Source organism: Alosa pseudoharengus, unplaced genomic scaffold, assembly GCF_046254945.1.
Source record: "Alosa pseudoharengus isolate Yale_2024_CS ecotype anadromous, Long Island Sound unplaced genomic scaffold, YU_APseudo_1.1 YU_APseudo_1.1_scf_14, whole genome shotgun sequence".
In the NCBI taxonomy this organism is placed as follows: domain Eukaryota; kingdom Metazoa; phylum Chordata; class Actinopteri; order Clupeiformes; family Clupeidae; genus Alosa; species Alosa pseudoharengus.
Window position 1 is genome coordinate 4,400,167 of NW_027468609.1, and position 21,979 is coordinate 4,422,145.

The 21,979-nt window shown below is 44.3% G+C and overlaps 1 protein-coding gene across 2 annotated transcripts in view; it reads right to left on the reverse strand.

Moving 5' to 3' along the window:
* Nucleotides 1–21,979, reverse strand: part of tcf4 (transcription factor 4) — a gene marked incomplete in the record, with an annotated part of 147,157 nt that overhangs the window by 59,468 nt on the left and 65,710 nt on the right. For both annotated transcript variants that reach the window (XM_076283504.1, XM_076283503.1), the window contains 3 exon segments: nucleotides 6,313–6,362; nucleotides 7,238–7,367; nucleotides 21,045–21,106. In XM_076283504.1, the coding sequence (XP_076139619.1) occupies nucleotides 6,313–6,362; nucleotides 7,238–7,367; nucleotides 21,045–21,106 (242 nt within the window).

Below are 21,979 nucleotides of genomic sequence, written 5' to 3' on the forward strand. Positions count from 1 at the left end.
CGCCTTTTCTTAAAGTGCTGAAGCTATAGTTTATCAGTGGCATCACGGTTAGTGTACAAAGTGAAATTTGACCAATATGCTTCAAGTACTGTAGTTGGTTCAATAAGAGCTAAATCTGTGATAACATGAGAATGTCTGCATGTCTGGTTATGACTGAGGTCTCTTTAACCATCCAGACCCTTACTGACCAGTCGCTCTCAGAGGAAATCGCCTCAATTTCCTTTCTGTGCATCACAATGGTGTCCATACACACCCATGCGCAAACGCGCACACACACACACACACACACACACACACACACACACACACACACACATTTAGACCCAAGCTGGGATACGCATACGGATTAAATATTGTTTCAAATGTCTTCTGTAATGGATTTTACAGCCTTCAAAGCATTTTAAGTATTTATACAACAATACCTACTCTTATTATTTAAACTTTCTCTTTCTGTATTTTTCAATCAATTTTCTCAAAACAATGAATTAACAATATAATTCTTTAATAGGTCAACGTATGTCATTTAAGTTCAAGAGGGAAGGCTTCCAGTATACTACATTTAAAAACTGAAAACAGACATGGAATAACATCCCGATCAATGCTTTACACAGAATGCCTTAAACGCTAAATCACAGACCTACCAGCCAAAACATGAGTGAATGAGTGAAAAAATGAAAATGTAGAAGCAACAATTTTTTATTAGTATATTTCTGAATTGTGTAATTAACTACATGCAGATAGATTTAGAAAAAAAAAAATATAAATTTATATTTTCTGCGACCATTGAATCTATTTTAATATGGAAATAAAGACATTGATTATTTTATACATTTTGTCAATAGTCTACAAGACATATAAATATATAAATTATTTTTCTTCGACTGTCAGTAAGAGCAAGGACAGACATGTATGTCTGAATAGCGCGTGCTAAAGGGTAGTGTTTCTCTGGCAACACCAGTTGTTGTTCAATGCCACGGCGGAACTTCTCTGGCCTTCCAAGCCAAGCGAGCGACGGATATGCCGCTCAGCCAAACAATCTCACACAAAAGTCCCTTTAAGAAACAAAGCGTGGCCTTCTCTCAAGTAAATAAACAAAGCATCGCCTTCACTCAAGTAGAACCTCGCACTTGCCATTGGTACACGGCTGCTCAAAATGGCCGCTTTAAAAAAAACGGTATTGAAACCACGGGTCGAGTAAAACAACAAAGGAAAAATAAAAAAATAAATAAACGGAAACTAAAGACAAAAAAGCTAAATAGTACAAACGAAAACACAATAAAAGGCATTTAACCCTGCGTACTGACAGGACGGTCTTGTGAGCTTGTTGGTCAGCTCTCGGAGCAGGTGCTGCTGAGGATGGCGGTGCTGAGGGTGCCTCATCATATGCGGCGACCAGAAAAAAGAAGCTTTGCTAGAAAATAACCCCAGATGACCGCCTTCTTGCAGTGTCCAGCTCCTCAAAAAAAGCTGGTGTCAATGGTAAAAACAGAAAACATTTGCTCACCAACTGTGTCTGTGGATATTTCCCCTCTCTTACAGCTTGCAAAAAATTAAAATAATCTGCAGATAATCAAATAATCGAATGACACACAGACATACCGCCTCCTTCTGCTTGTCTTTTTTTGGCTGAGCCTAAAAGGCAATAAATAAGGGCTTAGCATTTATTTTACACACAGGCCATTTGTGAGGCCTTAATATTATTCTCAAACAGCGCAGCAATATCCAAAGGGATACAGCCAAACCCACACAGCTGTTCCTCTGCAGTTTCTTTAAAAAAATCATGAGGTCATCTCGTGCTCCATTCTGCTCCAGCACGCTCTGAGACTGTGCCTCCTCTCTCTCTTCTCTCCGTCAAATAAACAAACGGAACAGTCAAGCCGACAGGTAAATCGATTTGAGGGAAGCCCGGCAGGATTCACCTTCTCTGCCCCGGGCGTTATGTACTGTGTGCACTAAAACCAGTGTTAATATCCCTGACAAATACAAAAAGGCTCCTCTTTAAAAACAGGGCTCTCGAGATCTCGACATGAATGACCATGCACTTTCTTGCATTAGAACACGAAGGTGAAATGTGCTATGAATCCAGCGGGGGTTTGGAGGAAATGAGTCTTTTAGGAAAAAAAAAAAAAAAAAAAAAAGGAACCGCTGTTCTGATCCAGAGCACTACTGGCAGTGAGTGGGAGAGGAGAAGGAGGAGTAGAGGGCGAGAGAAAGAGGAGGAAGGAGAGGCTTGGAGGGCATGTGACCTCCTCGGTCTGCGTCTGGATTTTGAGGGGCAAATGTGCGGCAGAGAGAGCAGACACACAGACTACAGGCCTGTTGAGAGCTGCCTTCTGGTGATGGCTTTCAGCGGCAGGCTGTGTGACTCACAACCAGAGCCTATCGCCCCTGGGGGGCCACGTGAGGCGTACAGTATGGGGGGCCGTAAGGCCCCATCCCCCCCCGCTTTAATGTGCACCATTCTCCAGGTTCCTACAGCAAATGCCGACAGCTGGCACCGACACATTTCCTTACCAGTCTTCCTTTCCTTTCTTTTCTTTTCTTGCACAGTTTCTGGGCTGTGGCCAAGAACTTCACCTCCACCCTCCCTGTCAATCATCCTGTCACCCTGGAAACGCACCTTTAACGCTCGTCTCTCTCACTTTATCATCCGTCCTCCTCCTTCTTCCCCTCCCCGCCCCCCACCTCCACCCAGGTGCACTCGGTGGCTGGTACCTCGGCTGTTTCAGCAGGTTAACGTCTGCTAGCCGTGTGTTCCCCCCCCCCCACCCCCCCGCCGTCTCGTTCCTGGTTGTTTTTCCAGCGTCCCCCTCCAGTCTTTCTGCATGTCTCAGCCCAGTCATGGAAGAGTCTAGAAGGCCAGCTGGACCCACAAACAATTAAGTTTACTGGATGTCTGGGGAGCAGGCTGAGAGAGAGGGTAGAGGATGCTAGGCAGCCACGGCTCAAGGCGCTTTTGTCTGAAAATGTCATTGTGCGACATATGCTAACACCGTTGTGGAAACCACAAGAGCACAGTTAAACGCCAGTAAAGTATCTTAGCCACATAAACCTGTGCTGTCCAGGCTTTATTAAAATGCATAAACTCACCAATTTGTCTGTGTCATTAAAAAAAGGCAGCAATTTAGTGTTTAACCAGACTAAAAGATAAACACCACTGGAAAAACATGGAAATTCAAATATTGTTTAATGCCATTTTTGTGGGGTAAATCTTTAAAAATTAAAAAGACAAAGTTAATAGAATAATTATCATAATAATTAACACAACCAATTCTCTACAGTAAACAAAGACAATGCCTTTATAAGGTTATTGCACTCTTGAGAACTGCATTAAATGAAAAAATGCCTCATTAACAAACTTTAAAATTCACTTTGTAAAATTATGTATGCACAACAGAAGTGTGTAAGGCCAATATATAAATTAAAAAAATATATGGATTTGGTTGTACGCATCAGAGGCATTCTCACACTGTTTACACAAACATGGCGAGAGGGAGAGAGAGAAATCAACAGAGAGCTTCATAAAAAAGCCGGTGCAGCACTGAGAGAATTTGCAGCTCTCCTGAAAACCTGTAGGGGGCAGAAAAGCTCAGGAAACAGGAGAAAGAGCTCACTGGAGATTATCCCTATTGAGCCCTTCACTAGACCCAACTTAATTTAATTAACGCTGTCTACTTTAAACAAAATCAGATATGAACTCACGGGAGCTCAGGGAGCTGAAGCGTGAGGAGTGTGAGGCCGCGGCCCTGACTGAGATGGAGGTCTGCCGTTTTTAGGAAAAACTCATTCTTCTAATTCCCACATCTCGCCAACCCATCCATCACTCATCACACAGCGCTGCATCCATCACTCACCTCTGGGGGCTTTGTTTTTTAATTCGGAACAACAGATCAACTACAAAATCAACTTTTACCTAGACGCTTTGGAGAGACTAACTAGCCACTAATAGGGGCCTATGCAGATGCATTTCAGACATTACCAAAATGTATTTAGGCATATAATGCATGCCATCAAATATGCAATTGTAGAGATGATATTAAAGAGTGAGACAGAGTGAGGAAAAGAGGCTGACGAAGACAAAGATAAAAAAGAATAGACAGTATTGCACGGCATCTGTAGCTAGCTCTGTGGCTGCTCAGCGCAGGCCAACAGGGTGGCCATAGAGCCTGGAGGTGAGAGAGAGCAAAGCTGGAGTGAGAGCCACACTCATTCTTTATCGCGCTCATCAAACTAAGAGCTCCGCGCTCGCTGCATTCTTGGGCCCTAGCAAGACGATTAGCAGAAAGAACACAGCCCTATAAACTCCATACATAAATAAACAAGTTTTAAACACACGCACACAAACACACACACACATACACACACACAATCATAAAAGCATTCAAAGGACAAACTGAACTGCACGCTGCCTAATGTGAACTAATTTCCTTTTGATTACCACATCATTCCAAGGTTTCTCTCATGTGACAACCTAATTGTAGTTTAAGTAAATTAACTTCCAAAACATTTTGCCTTACAATAATATGCTTTGTTGGGCAATGAAAACATCTTTTTCTTTTCTCTTTTTTGGAGTGTGAAAGAAGTTGAAATGCCAGGCTAGGTCGACAAAAACATCAAGATTTTTTGTTTTCTTTCAACCACAGTCAATAATTATCTACCTGGCCGATCAAAGCACAATATTAAGCTCCTTGTTTTGCCTCTATGTAAGTAAGGGGGCTTGAGCTGGATGCACTAGGCATCACTGGCATGGACTGGTCTCACAGCGCTTTTCTGTGAGGCTATCCACTGCTCTGGCTACACTTTGAGACGCTGACGAACATAAGCTGTGGATATCCCAACCTGATGTCACAAGGCAGGCCAGGATAGAGCAGTGTTGTAAACAGGTCGCCAGGACTCCTCCACTGATGCACATTGTGAATATTTGTATGCAGATGTCAACACGTCAGTGCATTTGTACAAAAAAAGAAATCTGGGGAAATCGTATTTTAAAATGTAATATACGACTTCCATAACAAAGAGCAAAAATATCCAACTTGTGATATTCTGTCCAAATATTCTTATCAGACTCTGAGAAGCAGTAGGGAAATATCCTTAACTGGTGGAGGTACCATCAAGATTTAATCTACTGAACCAATGAAGAATTCATGTAGAACCATAACAAACAGTTGCATGACTGCATGTTAATATGATTAATAAATAACATATCAATGTATTCAATATTAGTCCGTCTGTGTCAGTCTGTTAGTAAGCCAAGAGATAGAGTTATAGTCTCCAACGTTGTGAAATAAAATTGATATGAATGAACCAATGTGTCACAGAAAACACGCAATGTTACCATGACGCAAAAGCAGCATTGAGAGAAACAACGGAAGAGCCATGGTCCATGATGTAACCATACTATAAATAAAACGTAAACCCCCAAAAAGTCAAAACACCTGTGCTCACATACACAGCCAGGGAAAGACAGCCAGAGCCACTCTAAAGCAACTCAGAGCTTCTCAGAGTAAAAATCAAGAAATCTTTTTTTTTAACTTCTATTCTGAATGATCATGGTAAGCACAAAGAAGGAATTAAAGATCCACCTTGTTTCTCGGAGACTCCCCCCCCCCCCCCCCCTTTTTTGATGCTAACCCTTTTATCTGACCACTCATACTGTGAAGGCACACATAAATGCACAAATAATGTACCAGACAGTCACACGCAGAGTCCGGGGTTGGACATAAAGACCACCAGGACAAGTCATATATCCCAGCGTTGTTAACTTCAAATGAAAGATTACATACACAGCCAAAGGGCCTCAAAACGTATACCTTATACTCAAATTAAGCGATCTCTTTGAGCTCCTTAGTAGGGATGGCTGTACGGTGGATCACTGAGTAAGTGGACATACATCACTAAGGCAGCAACAACAACAAAAATATTTTTTATAACCCCTCCACGAATTTAGGGATTTTGATGATTCAACAATCATAACACAAGTTATAAAGATTTGCGCATTTCATTTTTTATTAATCATTCTGTGACTGTATTATGTTATTAATGTTGAGTTTATGACCTGTTTTGAGATTTACATGATATGGTGTACATGAGGACTAAAGTTGAAAAGAAAAAATAAATTGAAAGGAGTAAATTTCAGCTGAAAGTTAACATCAAATTCCATGCAGCACACAGGGTTTTAATTCCTTTTTTCCTGAATTCTGACAATGAGCTGAGGAACGTCTAGCTCTGTAGACAACCAGGACGCGTGGTATGACTGGCACTACCCTAATACAAACTCAACATGAGTACAATGAAGTCAAAATAATCACTTACTGAAGAGGGTAAACCAGGGGGAACTTTCCGAACTTTCTTTGTCTGGACCTCTGGGGAAAAATCAGAAGAGCAGAACATATTTTTAACATGACACTTTGACAATGTCTGTAACACTTTCCAGATGATTGTTTTCAATGGTAATCCTTACAGATGAGATGAAATGGTTTTACACACACACAACCTTTCCCTACAAGAAAGGGCAAGTTAAAATACCAAAATTTAGATCAATCACATCATATTGGGCTAGCAAGAGACATGGCAGGATTGCTAGAGGTTTTTAACGCAGTTAATTCCACATAGGAATGTGTGAATGTGCATGGTGAGAAGGAAGGTGAGACTTTGATAGAAATCAAAGTGAGTGAGAATTGCCCTGAAGGCTTCTGTGCCTCAAGGCTGCTTCTTCAAGGCCTGATGTTTATTCCACTGTCACTCCTTGTAATTCTTTTTACAACAGCAATTCACACTGACACATTTTTTGTTGTTATTTTTGAGCGCACACACAGACACACACAAAAAAAATTCAATTGAACGCACAATGGGGAAATACACTGCATGAAGACACATAATCTGATTTTAAAATTCACCCTCATATTAAAATTTCTCAACAATCAAATTATTCTTTTTATATGTTTTGGGCCAAATCCTCTCAACATTTTATCTTTTTTTTTTTATTCTGGTATGTTTTAAATGGATGATCGTTTTGCTCTAATTCTGCCCTGTATGTTTACGGTCATTGAAAACTATGGTCAATCCCTTATTTGAGAAGAGTGTATCCTGCAATGTGTCATGGGCGAACAAAGCATGTTTTTAAAAAGAGGTGGGTTCACAGAAGAGCAGAGGAGGTGTAGTGGGGAGGTAGAAATAGTGGAAGATGAGAGGAAGAAGAGATGAGAGGAAGAAGAGATAAGAGGAAGAGGAGGCTCACCCATGTTGTCGCTGTGCATTGGTCTCCGGCGAGGGTTGCTGCCGTAGTGCTGGTAGTACTGGGAGCCTGGCTTGGTGGGTGACACTGTTCCAGGGCTGACCATTCCCATCTCTCCCCCCATGAGATTCGGCTACCAAACACAAACAAAACAGAACATACATATACCTTGATAGTGGTCATTTACCACAAAATTAAACTCTCTACAAATTATGCGCCCTGTTATTTTTAAAAACTGTATGTGTGCATTTCAGAACATAGGGTTATATGTGATCCTGTGTGTGTGTGTGTGTGTGTTGGTGTGTGCTTATAACATTATATAATAAACTTATGCAAAAATAAATATTGTTATGCGCAGTCCAATGATTTTTTTATTTTATTTATTGGGACAAATAATACTGTGTGGACTACAAATCACAATACAGCAATGCATAGCAAAGTCAAAACAGACATTGCTATGAACTCTTGATAAATCCATGTCATCAATCAGTCAAATTTCAAATTCAGCGGGAAGATACAAGGCATTTCTTTGTGTCCATAATAAAACCGGCTACTTGTATTCAACACATATTAAAGGCCAACATCAAAGAGAAGACCCATTGTGCGCTTATTCTTTCTTTTCTAGTTGCATTTTAAGAACCTGCGTGGCCAGTGTTCAGGAAAAAGTAGATCAGCTTTTAATTCCTAAAGTCAGCATCACTAAAAAAAAAAAACAATATTGTAAAAGCTTGTTGTTACACTGTTTTAGATATTACAATCAATATTAAAAAAAATACAGAGGGATTATCTCATTGGCTGGTTCTTTTCCATTACTAATACCCACAATTATTTAACATTTTAGATACCTTGGTCCTAATCTGTTGTAATTTGTACATTTAAATGTCTGAATGAGTGTCTCTGTCAAATTTCCTCAAACTAATACACAAGAACACTTACCTAGAGCAAGCACATCCCCTGACCAAAGGCTGCATGGCTAACAAAATTGTCATCATCAAATTAAATCATTCAGCAACTACAACGGCATGTTTGTTTACTTCAGAACTTTTCCAAAAAAAAACACAAAGAAAACCAGAATAAGTAAAACAAAATAAAGGTGACAGGTTGATGCCAGACATTCTACTGGTCGGTCGGGTTGCGAGTGAGTCGCGAGAGCGAAGCTGAAGCCCCCTGAAACTTTATCGATACTCGAAGTTAACTTCCAGAGAGTGAACTAATTAGTGTGGTTGATAAAGTGCAAGAAAGTGTTTGCCCTAATCTAAATTCCAATCACTGTGCCTCTCACAACAGACTTAGTGATGCTTCACTAGGCCGCCATTCACATGCAAAACACCCTAAATAGGCCAATTACATCCCTGCTCCAGGTCCCTGCAGCCATGCCACAGACCCCGGCATCGCCAGCCTCCTGCGCGCTAAAACAAAAGCGGCCTTGTTTTAAATAAAGTCATCCCCCCCTTTCAGCTTTCTCTATGATGGGGTGGGGGTAGTTTTTTTTCTTCTTTGGTGGTGGTGTGTGTGTGTGTGTGTGAGGGGGGGAGAGGGGGGGGGGGCAAAGGGGGGTCTGCAAAACTAAAAACAAAAAGTGTCTGCATTGTCTAGCAGACTTTTTCTCAGGCCTGAGTCACCCAGGCAACTGCGCGCCGCCAGACATTCTCATGCAGCCGCGGCGGCTGCCGCTCACGATGCCCAATTTCAGAGCTGACTGGCGGAGCCCAGCTGGCATCCAGGGGAAATATTAACAAAGATAAATGACAAACACCTGAATCGGCGAGAAGACGCCCCATGAAGGATTAAGCCTTGGCATTAATAACAGTGGGTATGCCTACTTGGGCACCAAATGATGATTGCAGAAAGGAGAAGACATTAGCGTAATGGCAAAAATACAAAAAATACAAAACACACACACAAAAAAAAAATGTAAACAAGAAAAACGAGAGACAAAGAAAATATGGAGGAAAATGCATCTACAAAGAAAACAAATTTTGATGCACTACCAGTTTCCAAGTCCGGGGTGTTTTTTTTTTTTTTTTGGCTAGATAGAAACTCCAGGCAGACGGTGGACAGGAAGATGGGCAGTCAGGGTGTGTGTGTGTGTGTGTGTGTCTGTGGTGGGGAGTTGTGTCCCCCAGACCCCGAGACTGGAGCGCACAGGGGACCCATGGCCACAGAACGCGCTCACACAGCCCTCTCCAGCATCCTCCCTCTGACTTGAGGCCAGGGCCCAAACTAGTCCGCTCTTGAGGCCAGGGCCCAAACTAGTCCGCTCTGGTCCAGTCCAGTGCTCTGATTAGCCTGGCCAATGGCACACAGGCGCTGGCAGAGAGGGCCTCTCGGGGTGGAGACAGGGAGAGGGATGGAGAAGAGAGAGACAGAGTCAGACAGGGAGAGGCAGAGGGAGAGAGCAGTCACGTCCTCTGATGCCTGGCTGGGTTGTCCCTGGGGTCACTGAACGGGTAGAGCTTAAAAAGCAACTCCAAAAACCATAGGCTAACTTGGTCATTGTCTCTTTTGCAAAGTGACAAGTGGGTGAATAGAGCTGTCTAGCAGCAAAGACGGAGTTGTTTTGAAAAATGAACATATCTTTTCCAGGCGCCTGAAATCTTTTCCTAATCTCCCTTAATCCTTGTAACTGCATGTTTGTGTGAAGCAGAGTAGGTATACGTGACCGCCTCTGAAGTCATACAAGCATATTATACACACAATGGAAAATGTGTTCAAATAATTACAAGTGATAACAGCATAATACTGTGCTTTTGATGAACATGTTAGACGGCGGTTTAAGATCACGCTAATTCTGCCTCTTTCCCTGTTACCCATCAGAGGTCAAAGGTTATGGGCTATTCAGGCCCCCTCCTGTGTGCTGTTGGGGAGTCCAGGGCGGTCTTGTGATGACACTGCAATAAGTCATACGGTCAGAGAAATACCTACATACCCACACACACACACACACACACACACACATTCACATGCATACACGCAGACAGGGTCAGGCTTTTGTGCAGCTCAAAGCCCAGTGAGAGAGTAACCCCCCCCCCCCCCCCTCCCTCTCTCTCCGTCTCCTCAGTCTGGTGTGGAGGAGGCAGGAGGAAATTGATGGCATCTGAGTATTCTCTCCAGTCACGCGAGGGTGGGGTGTTCAGGGTGAAGCAGTGGAGGGGCGAGTGCGTGCGTGCGTGCGTGCGTGCGTGCGTGCGTGTGTGTGTGAGTGTGTGTGCGTGCGTGTGTGCGTGTGTGTGTGTGTGAGTGGGGGTGCGTGTGTGTGTGTGTGTGTGTGTGTGTGTGTGTGTGAGTGGGGGTGTGTGAGTGTGTGTGTGTGAGTGTGTGTGTGAGTGTGTGTGTGAGTGTGTGTGCGGGCAGGAAAGAGTCATTAATTATAAGGAAGTGCTGGCGCTGCATGGTGCACCTGTATGCTGGCTCCAGCTGACTCACACAGACACTAGCAAGGGAGCAGGAGACACGTGTGTGTGTGTGTGTGTGTGTGTGTGTACTACTACCATCAAACATACACTGTATTTGGACAGTATACTGTGTCGCACAGACAAAGAGCTCAGTTTGAAAAGTAAAAGGAACGGTGAGGCATGGACCTTGTTTTACATGAACTCAGGGTGCTGCAGCCCAAGCTTCCATTCCACCTGTCTACCTACATGATGTAGCAGCTGATGTCACACTGGAAATAAATGCAGCCCTATAGGATGCCATGAAACGCATAGCAGGGACATTTGCGTTTACCTGCGTCGAACACCTGCTGATGGCCTGCACTGCCCTGGATATGCCTGTCTTCTCACATTCACAGTGCCAGAGCTGAACCATTACACACTACACGGAGGGCTCTGACCTGCTCTGTGTGCATAAGTTTGTCCATAAGTGCGGGCGTGTGTGTGTGTGTGTGTATGTGTGTGTGAGAGAGAGAGGGTGTGTGCGTGTGTGTGTGTGTGTGTGTGTGTGTGCGTGTGTGTGTGTGTGTGCATGTGTGTGTGTGTGCGTGTGTGCGTTCTCAGAACGACAGTGCAGCATCTGAACAGAGAAGCAGTTCAAAAGTATTCCATGTTAATTAGTTCTCACGCTTGGGTTGACGAATAAATAGCAATCATTTAAGAACACTTAAAAAAGAATCAGACACTACATTACACCTCGCCATATCAGCCCTCTGTCGGAGCCAATTACCCCACTGTAGGTTAGAGAAGAGAGCGGGTGTGTGTTGGGGGGAGTCTGTGTGCGTGTGTGTGTGTGAGGGGGGTGTTGTGATTGGGCAAGACAGAAGAGACGTGAAGGGCCACATAGCAAGTACATCTGTTTCAAACGTGATGGGCTGTGTGCTGCGTTGCGTCAGTGCCAGAGAGATGGGTCGGACCGGGGGAGCCGTATTAGGGCCGATATTTAGCATTTTTATAATAATCGGTATTGGTCATTTTTTCCACCGATAAGCCGATATTGAAATGGATAAAGAATGAAACGCGCTACTTTGTCTGTAAAGTGTCTCTCACTCCCTACATTTGCTTCTCTGTGGTCGAGAGCATTGTCCCGCCCACTACACCGTCTGATTTGTTAGCACGAATGCAGCCAAGTTGAGTTAGCACGAATGCAGCCAATCAGGATCGAAGACTGAACACAGAGACATTTTTCGAAGGTACCTTACATTGCTGAAGTTGCAATGAATCACAATAATCTACACTGAAGTTACAAAAACACCACTTTATAAGCTATTATCTCTTTGATCTGGATCAATAAGTAAAGCACCCACTTCCTTTATTTAGCGAATTCCCGATTGATGGACGTTATTGATATGCTGTTTACCTAGTTAGCCTACAAACTCGGGTGCTGCGCGTCGGGAGTTCTTTGTCGCCGCCTCGTCCGTTAATTGTAAATAACGGGACACCTCGGCGAACGTTATCCTTTAGGCCTACATAGTAGACAAGTCCTAAATTATGCGATAGCCAACGTCAAAAAGTCTAGTTGCTCCTTTTTGAAACAGACTGTCAGAAAAGACTACATGCACCCAGGGCCCGCCGTAATTTAATCTGACCTGAACTAAATCGCGTCCTGAGCTGGCTATTAACATGCCTTTTAGGCTCTCAAAAGTGTAGCTTATAACCTACATATGGACACAAATTGCATGCTTAAATAGCCTAAGGACTATTTTAAAACCGTTTTGTGCATGCACCTCTTCCACTTCCTCTCCCTCTCTCGTGCACTCACACACACGATGGCAAAGCATCCTCTTTGTGACAGGTCCCTTAACAAGCAAATAGCCCATTGTGTAGGCCTAGTCTATGAAAATAATTGATATCACTCAGCTCTTGGATTAACATGATACACAGGATTTACACTTACGTATGATGCAAGTTGATAGACAATTGTGTATCAAAAGAAGAAAGAAAAGTTTGATATCGCCTTTACTATCTACCCTCCTTTTTGACAACTGACATATTGGTTTTACATCTCGGTTATCGGCCTCCTGTTTAGGTAATAATTCATATCGGTAAAAAAACATATCGGTCGATCCCTAGTTCCCTAGGGGTGTGTGTGTGTGTACACATGCCACATAGCAGCTGTTTTGCATTGCTTACATCTGTGTGTGTGTGTGTGTGTGTGTGTGTGTGCGTATGTGTACATGTGTGTAGGTTGCATGGCTTCAGCCTGTTCCCTTAAATCACTACTAGCAACCATTTGGTAGAACATACACACACACATGCACACACACACACATGCATACACACACACATGCATACAGATACACTTCCAAACACACACATGCACACACACACACATGCATACACACACACACGCACACACACATGCATACAGATACACTTCCAAAAAAGAGGAAAGCTAAGTGACCGTATGTAACATATTGGATAATTTCTCACATGATGTCAAGGCTGTCAAATTAGAATCCCTCAAAGAAAATATGTACCCACAACTGTTTTAATGATGTGTATATAAATGCCGTACGTATGCTTACATACCTATAAGTGTTGCGATGTGGATGCATATGTATGTATATGTATATGCATATGTATATGTGTGTGAGCGTGTGTGTGTGTGTGTGTGTGTGTGAGAGCGTGTGTGTGAGTGCATCAGCTCTGGGAACTCAAAGGCTCTTCCTGACAGCTGGCCTCTGTTCCTCATCCTCACACAGCTGCTCCCCTCCGCTCTCCCCCTGCCACCCCTTTGATGTGGCTGCATCTGAGGAGGGAAAAGGGTTAACACAGCACACTTTCATCAGTGTGTGCACGCGTGCACCCACACACACACACACACACACACACACACACAGAGTGGTGTGCGACCACCGCCTCTCTGTCATATTACTACCAACACCTACCAACCCGCACCATAACCCAATCAAGGCAGCCTGTGTTGCAGAAACAGGGGAGATTACTAGAGAGCAAGGGAGAGGGGGAGAAGGGGGAGAGAGAGGGAGAGAGAGAGAGAGAGAGAGAGAGAGAGAGAGAGAGAGAGAGAGAGAGAGAGAGAGAGGGATGGGAGGGGTGCCTGAAATAGATATAGGACTACAGACCTTTACCTTTATCACAGCAACGCCCCTAAACACAGAGGGAGAACAAAAGCAATCCGCTTGGTGTTAATTAATAAATTCATGTTCGGTCGAAATTAAGGCTTCATCATAAAATAAAATAATCTGTCTATTTCTGATGGCAGATGTGTCTAAATGATTACAGCCGGTCTCTGGAGAACACGTACAGTAGGTCTTTTAACTAGAAAGCAGCATCTGTAGGAGAACATGGGACCACACACACAGCCTTTCATTAAATCAAGAGAAGATGAGCAGGTCCATAGACAAGCTGAGGGATGAGGCTTGTACAAGATGCCAGTGCCACACACACACACACACACACACAGACACACACACACACACACAGACACACACACACGGCTTCCAATGGCTTTTGTCAAATTGAGTTCAAGCCTTCTACAGCTTGAGGAAGAAAGAAGACACCAAGATGAACTGTGAGGCAACGGTCACTGGTAAGCCTCTATATGTTATTGGGCTTGACTATGCTCCCTGGCCAACGGTCACTGGTAAGCCCTCTCTATTCTATTGGGCTTGACTATGCTCCCTGGCCAACGGTCACTGGTAAGCCTCTCTATTCTATTGGGCTTGACTATGCTCCCTGGCCATGCTGTCTGTGAACCACACGCAAAAAAGGCCTCTTGCCATCACCAAGCTCACATCCTCACAAAATACATTAGCATTTAAATTATACATGAAATCCATCAATAATTTCTAAAAAGTAAGAAAAGTAATGGAACTATTGATCTGACAGAAATAACTGCCCGACTGATTATTTTCTCCATGACAATCACCCTCATGGCTCTTTCAGCCCTACCTCTCCCAAGAGGTATAAAAAAAACTTAGCCTATGTTCAAAGAGCACTCATTTTGGACACAACCAACTGGTGGCTGTGTGAGGATGTTATGCCGAACTATGTGTGTGTGTGTGTGTCTAAGTGTCATATAAGTGCATGATACTGATGTTTGACATCAGAAGAGGAAAAGCTGAGGCCATATTACAGTTTGCTTGTGCTTGTGTGTGTGTGTGTGTGTGTGTGTGTGTGTGTGTGTGTGCGCGCGTGTGCATGAGTGTGTGTGTGTGTGTGTATGTGTGTGCATGAGTGTGTGTGTGTGTGTGTATGTGTGTGCATGAGTGTGTGTGTGTGTGTGTGTATGTGTGTGCATGAGTGTGTGTGTGTGTGTGTATGTGTGTGCATGAGTGTGTGTGTGTGTGTGTGTATGTGTGTGCATGAGTGTGTGTGTGTGTGTGTGTAGGAGCGAGTGAACAGCAGGTGCACAGAGATATGGTGCCTTCAGGCATGTCTTCCGCATTTGCCGAGTTCCACGCCTTTCACACACATACACACTTCACACGGGGCCCTCTTAACAACGGGCAATTATCACCCCCCCACCCCCCACCCCCCACACCCCAAAAGGCAAGCAGACACATAAAAGTCAAATCCAACTTCATTCAGAGCATCGCTGAGACAAGATGAGCTGCATGTGTGAATTGCCGCTTACATGGCAAATATAGTACTATAAACAGTGTGTGTGTGTGTGTGTGTGTGTGTGTGTGTGTGTGTGTGTGTGTGTGTGTGTGTGTGTGTGTGTGTGTGTGTACTATAAACAGCTATGACAAACCCAGCTGCACTTAAGGGCAAGGCACGAAAAATGAAAACACAGACACAGAAAGTTGCAGAAACTATGTAACATGACATGCAGACACATATCTTGGATGGATGATTTGCACTTGGAAATTCAGAGCAACCCAGATTTATTTTTTGGCGTTCAACAACTATAAATAATCGTAAAAGGCATCACGCTATGTATCTGACCAGGACCGCCTCACAATGCGTCCTCTAATACCATTGGTTAACGGCAGCCAATAAGAAAACACTGCACCACAAGTGCGTATGTCTCTCAATGTCAGATGACATAGCAGTGTGTCTGCTTGCGTGTTCAAGTGAATGGGTGAGTGTGTACGGTATGTGCTTGTGAGTGTACGTGGGACAGGATGTTGTGCGCGACTGCCGTTCTCTCTGTGGACCCCCCCAGCGCCCTCTCCAACAGAGCGGGGGAGGAGACTCCACATGGACACTCGCATTCCTGGGATATTTCCACAGCTGAGCACCCCCCCCCCCCCCCCCCCCACCAACCACCACACACGCCAGACACCCCCCACCTCCCCCATCTCAACCTCTGTTCACCCCTCACTCATTCACACTCTCCACTGGGACATTCCCACTTGTGTCTACTGTACTTCCGGCTGGCTGAGGAAATGATGCAGCCATCTGCAATTTTTCCCCCCGTTATTTTTTTTTTTCCCCATCTATTTGGAGAGTCCTTCCCAGATTAACTTCACATGTGGGATTTTATGGACAACCTCAGCCGTAGGGAACTGGACTGGAACTTTCGAGAGCATCCGTTGAGGAATTTACATCATCTGTCAGGCACTTTTATCCACGTTGGAGTGAAGTGAACGGTGTGGACTACATGTGCTCCCCGCGGGAATACAGGCCCTGACCTTTACAAAGCCAACTCTAAATCAACACAACAGCAGGAGCAGACCAATGACCAAAGCCACAGCGTACTTTACCGAACAGTCAGACAACTGTGTGTGCGTGTGTGCGTGTGTGTGTGGGGGGGGGGGGGTGTTAGGGCTTTAATAAAATATTGATTTTGGTGGAGACAAATTAATTAATAAAAAAGGTAGAGGTGATTATAGATGTGACGTGCCCGAGTGTGAATGTTTGATTAGGCCGAGGATGTTTGGCTGCAAGGCATACGGAGCGCAGAGAGAGAGAGAGAGAGAGAGAGAGAGAGAGAGAGAGAGAGAGAGAGAGAAAGAGAAGAGAGAGAGAGAGAGAGAGAGAGAGAGAGAGAGAGAGAGAGAGAGAGAGAGAGAGGAGGCTGATGGGTGCACACGCTGAGTGCTACATAATGAGAAGAGGAAAGAGGCGCTCAGGTGCCTTACGCCCCAACATACCCCAAAACCTCTCACCACAACATCCGCAGATTTGGGAAAGCCAAGACAGTGGCTGGAACAGCGTCGTTATTTTTAGATTTGGCCTCCAAAAATACGCTAATGGATGGAAGGTTCTAAAAGGTGAGACGACAGTGCGTATGAGGCCTGTGCCTTCTCTTGTAACTCCAGATGCTTTTTAAACCGCTAAGACATATAGTCTACATGACGAATGCGAACACCGCAATAGCTCATGTGGGGCCCTCGCACACAATTTATCCTCGATATTATTCCCCTGCTGTATATTAAACAAGAGGCCCCAGCTGAGACACTGTGTGCAGTTCACCCCACACAGCTGATCACCCCCCCCTCCCACACACACACACACACACTCCTCACACACATACACCCACACAGACACACACACACATACACAAACACACACACCCCTCACACACACACACACAGACACACGCACGCACACACACAGACGCACACACACACAGACACACAGACGCGCACACACAGACGCGCACACACAGACGCGCACACACAGCCAGTGGCTCTCTTCTCTCTCGCTCCCACTACCTATCCATCTTAACCGCCGTTTTTTGCATGCTGTTCATATTAAGGAGCAAAAACAGCCACAAAGGAAATCATAAGGGTGCTTTAAAAAAGGAGGTTTCCTTTCCTACGTAAGAGTAAACCCTTCACCAGTGAGTTAAATAGTTGTATGACGGCGTCCGAAAGGGAGACGCCTCTGGACAGCACAGCTCATCAGCTGTTCAGGTATAGATCTATTCACCTGATGCAGGCTTTCATACACTATTACACATTGTGTGCGCTCTCTCTCACACACACACACACACACACACACACACACACACACACACACACACACACACACACACACACACACACACACACACACACACACACACACACACACAGAGAGAGAGAGAACACCAGTTGGCGAGCCTGTCCCCTCCAGCAGCTGCGTTCTCTCCCCCTCACAGGTAAATTCTGCTCCAAGCCCACTCTCACACTCTCAGGGCCCAGAAACAGAGCCCTCAGCACAAAAAAAACGCTCGCTGTTGCAACTACAAGTGCAAACTCAGCTTGAGCCCTGGACCTGAGCAGATTTTTGGGAGATAATAGAAATGCAGGCACGCTTTAATGTCCGTGTGCGTCTCTCTGTTCATCGCTCTGTGAGTGTGCGTGCGTTTCCCCGCCCCCCCCCCCACCCTTCCATGGCAGTTTTTTTCCCTTCCTGCCCGTGCAGTCCTACACTTTAGTTGGTCGGTCTCTAGCCTCGGCTTCTGGCCAAAAACAATTCAAGAGCAAATCGAACAATAAATCACAGTGTACTGACAGCAGTGTTTCAACAGGATCCAGACTCATGGAGGGGAGGCCTATTAAAGCAGGGGCCCAGAGCACAGCCTCGGCCTGCGTAGCGGGCAGCACAAACAAAGGCCTGCGCCCCTCCACAGTGGGCCACAGACACACACCTCACATGACGCAGCGAGCACACAGCAGCACACCTACAGCTCCCATCACAGCACATTTACATTAGAGACGGCGTATGAAAGAGGATATTAAAGTGGAGCCAAGGGAGAACCTGGAGTCTATAAACGCCAGTGAGATTTAGAATGCCACGCATGCTTTGCTGCCAGTGCTGTGAGGGAGAGGTGACTCCATTTTGAGGTAAAAAAAAAAAAAAAGAAATCAAATAATCAAACAAACAAACAAAAACAAGTGGTGCCATCTCTGTAGCTGTGGCTGTGGTGGAGAGGAGAGGAGAGGAGAGGAGACCTTTGCTGGGAGTCTGCGTGCAGAGATCACCTTTCTAGCCTGACTGATATAATTCCTGCTTTTGGCAGTGCTGAGGTTTTCAGGATTAGCCCAACGCTGGCCTCTAACGCTGGCCCCTGGCCCTCCACAGGCCTCGGCCACAGGGTCCTCCCACCCAAGAGAGCAGGGGGGAGGAGGAGAAGGGGGGAAAAGGAGGAGGAGGAGGAGGAGGAGGAGGAGGCAGCCTTGCACGGGAGAGAGCGTGGCTGACACGGACGGCACAGACGGGGATGTACAGGCCCAAGTGTGGCCCAACACCACCCTGGGGGTGAGCGGGATTCTGGTCAAAATGGAAGTGCTCAAGGGTCACACAGTAGGTCACAGGAGCACACTGTTAGAGAGCAGCTTTAGAGGAGAGGAATCAACAGGCAGGGGGGTTAAGGTGGAGCACTCATGACCCTGAGGTCTCTCTCTCTCGGTCTCTCTCCCTCATCTAAACCACTCCTGCAGCATCTTTCCATCCCTCTTGGCTTTCCTGTATGCTGTGGCAGTGAGTGTGGAGTGGCTGTGTGCACTGACGTCAGAGCTGAGGTGCTGACAGACATGTTACGCATGTGAAACCCCTGTGTGGGGAACTGCTCCAGACTCCAATACCGGACCAGAGGTAATGATCGAGGGTATGAGTCAAGGTTTCCATAACCATAATTACAGGGGGGTTTTTTGCCAGGTAAAATGTATTTAAAAATGATAAATGAACTTGCTGGTCAAAAGGTCCAGTAATAGTATTCATACAAAACATATAATACATCCTTTAACAGGATATTTGTGTTGCAGCCAAAAGCAAATCAATCAATAATAGAACTATATCTTATTTCTTTCAGTATTATTGAATAATTATAAATTAATATGTAAAAATAAAAATATGATGACTTCTCACTCCCATTAGACAGCATGGGGAGAAAAGTGATTTTGTCCTGTCCCATTTAAAAAGGGTGCAATCTGTGGGAAACATCAAGTGGATCTCTGGCATTGTTTGATGAACGGGATGGTAAATGCAAACAACCAAGTAGTCTTATTCTCTTCACTGGGGCAGTTCTGGTCACCCAAACCACATTTTGATGCTGACAAATAAATGATTTACGGCACAATAACATGTGCTGTTAAGTTTCCAATTGGCCCAGTAAAACAAATTCCTTCCGGACCGGCTAGAAAAAAAAATCCTACAGGAAAACCTGGTGTGGGTCGTACCGGCAGGTTCACATCCAAATAACCTATTTGCAAATGACTGCACACACAAACACATTAAATGCCACAGAGTAGGAACAGTCTGTCTGATACAATGGGAACTCACTTGAATAGAAATGCTTCAATATATTAAATTGTCTGCTGATCAAGTATAATAGGACATAGTGTCAGATTAAAGTCAGAATAAACACAACCTTGTGTTACAGTAACAAACGTGTGATGAGAAGAAAGTCTGTAAAACGTGTATTGATAAAAAAAACAGCAACAAAGGTTCACTGGGGAGCTCGTTCCCAAACAATCTCCTAAAGCCCAGTTCCCCACGGTACCCCCAACAGCGGGACTGCTCCACTCCCTGTGCTGAAATTACAGCTCCGTGTCAATCACCTAAACATGCCTTTTTTTCCAGATACTGTTGGCTTGTCAGCTGTCAAAAAAGATTAATTTCAAAGCTTGATCATTTTTCACAAGTGACAAGACCCCAATTGGCCTTATTTTATCTATAAAAAAAAAGCTTCCACATGCAAACTTCCCACAGGGACAGAACAAGATGTCACTGCAAATATTTTTTTTTCCAAGATGGTCAAACCACTTTGTGCTGAAAAACTGAAGTCTATAAAAGGTTGTGTTGTCAATTAACAAACAAATATTATATGTTTCATTTCTCGCACATCTGTATCTTCGCAAAAATGTAGTTGCAAATGCATTATTACATAAAATATGCTTTTTGAAGTACACAGCACCGATGCAAAAACAACGTGATATTGTTTTATAGTATGGCATGACCTTTGTGCTGCCCCACATACCTTACATATCCACACACCCGCATATGCTGTTTCTAATCAACACATATGTCTGGTGAGAGAGCCATCCATTGGATTCTTTTACACTTCCTCAGCCCCACATGCAGGGCTACCTCTAAGAGCCTGATCTCGCGCGCTAACATTAGCATATCACATTCATGAACACCTGTTGCTCGTACAGCCTGCTAGGTAAACAAACTGTTAATACTTCCACCAAAATGGTGGCATCTGTCATATAAGAAATATTTTCTGATTCTGCAATGATATTAATTAGAAGGATCTCGCCCAATCCACTATTACCAACATTTTCAGCTGCCTTAATGGTAATCTGATAGGAAATCTTTTCTCTTCTCGTGTTCGGAAAAAGACGACTACAATCCATATCAGGGAAAACCAGCGTTTTTCCAACCCACAGGAAAATGTGATGTGCCATACCATATAGAAGATGGTTGCATACACAAGTTCTCTCAAAATTCATTTCACCACAACCTAACGCTCTTACCTGATGACAGCCATGCAGGTTGGACTCCCTCCCATACGAGTAGGATGCTCTGTCTGATTTACCTGGACAGAAGAATACAAAGAAGAATGCAATGGTTAGTGATTTTGATGGTTAATGAATTAAAAAGTGATGTTTTTTTACTCCAGACTCAGGCAACATATTATATATATGCATCAGCAGCTGGTGATAAAATACATCATGCATATTGTCTTAGATGACAGGAATAACCACTTGGACACACACACACACACACACACAAAAGTAGCAAAAATACTGTTAGTATGGAAGGAAATATGAAAGGAAAAATAGATCCTAGAGAAAGAGAAGCTACCGTGTGGAGAACACATACTACTTGCACTCTGCAGTGCACCCTTATCTCAACGTACAATTGCCGTTGTACCTATATTCCAAACCATTTCTGAGGACAAGCTTCAAAATGCCTGTCTTACATTACATTCTTGTTCTTCTCCTGTTTTAGTTATTTAGTTTAGAGGGCTCAATTTGTCTACTCAAGAATAAAAATACTGGTTTGCCATCCACCATGAGTGGGCATGGCAAAATTGTCTGAGAAAAAAAAACAAACAAGATGTGCCATTTGGTTGGCAATTTGTGAGAGTTTGCAACAAATGGGTTTTTATTAGCACTTTTATTTACAGTGCTGACAGAGGAGGACATATCACCATGGGGACAAGGGGGGGGAGGACGCAAACAGATTATTTACTGATGGTAAACACTTCTAGATAACACCTCAAAATTCAAAAGCCATGTAACATTGGGGGCTGAAATCTTATTGAAGCCGAAAGTGAGAATGCCTTTCTGAGTATAGCTCCTCAAAAAGAGCTCAGAAATGCTGTCTGTTAATTATATCGGAGGCCATGGTCCACTAACTCACTGCCTCCGTGTGGCTGGACTGCGCTCGGACTACTGCCAGCTGT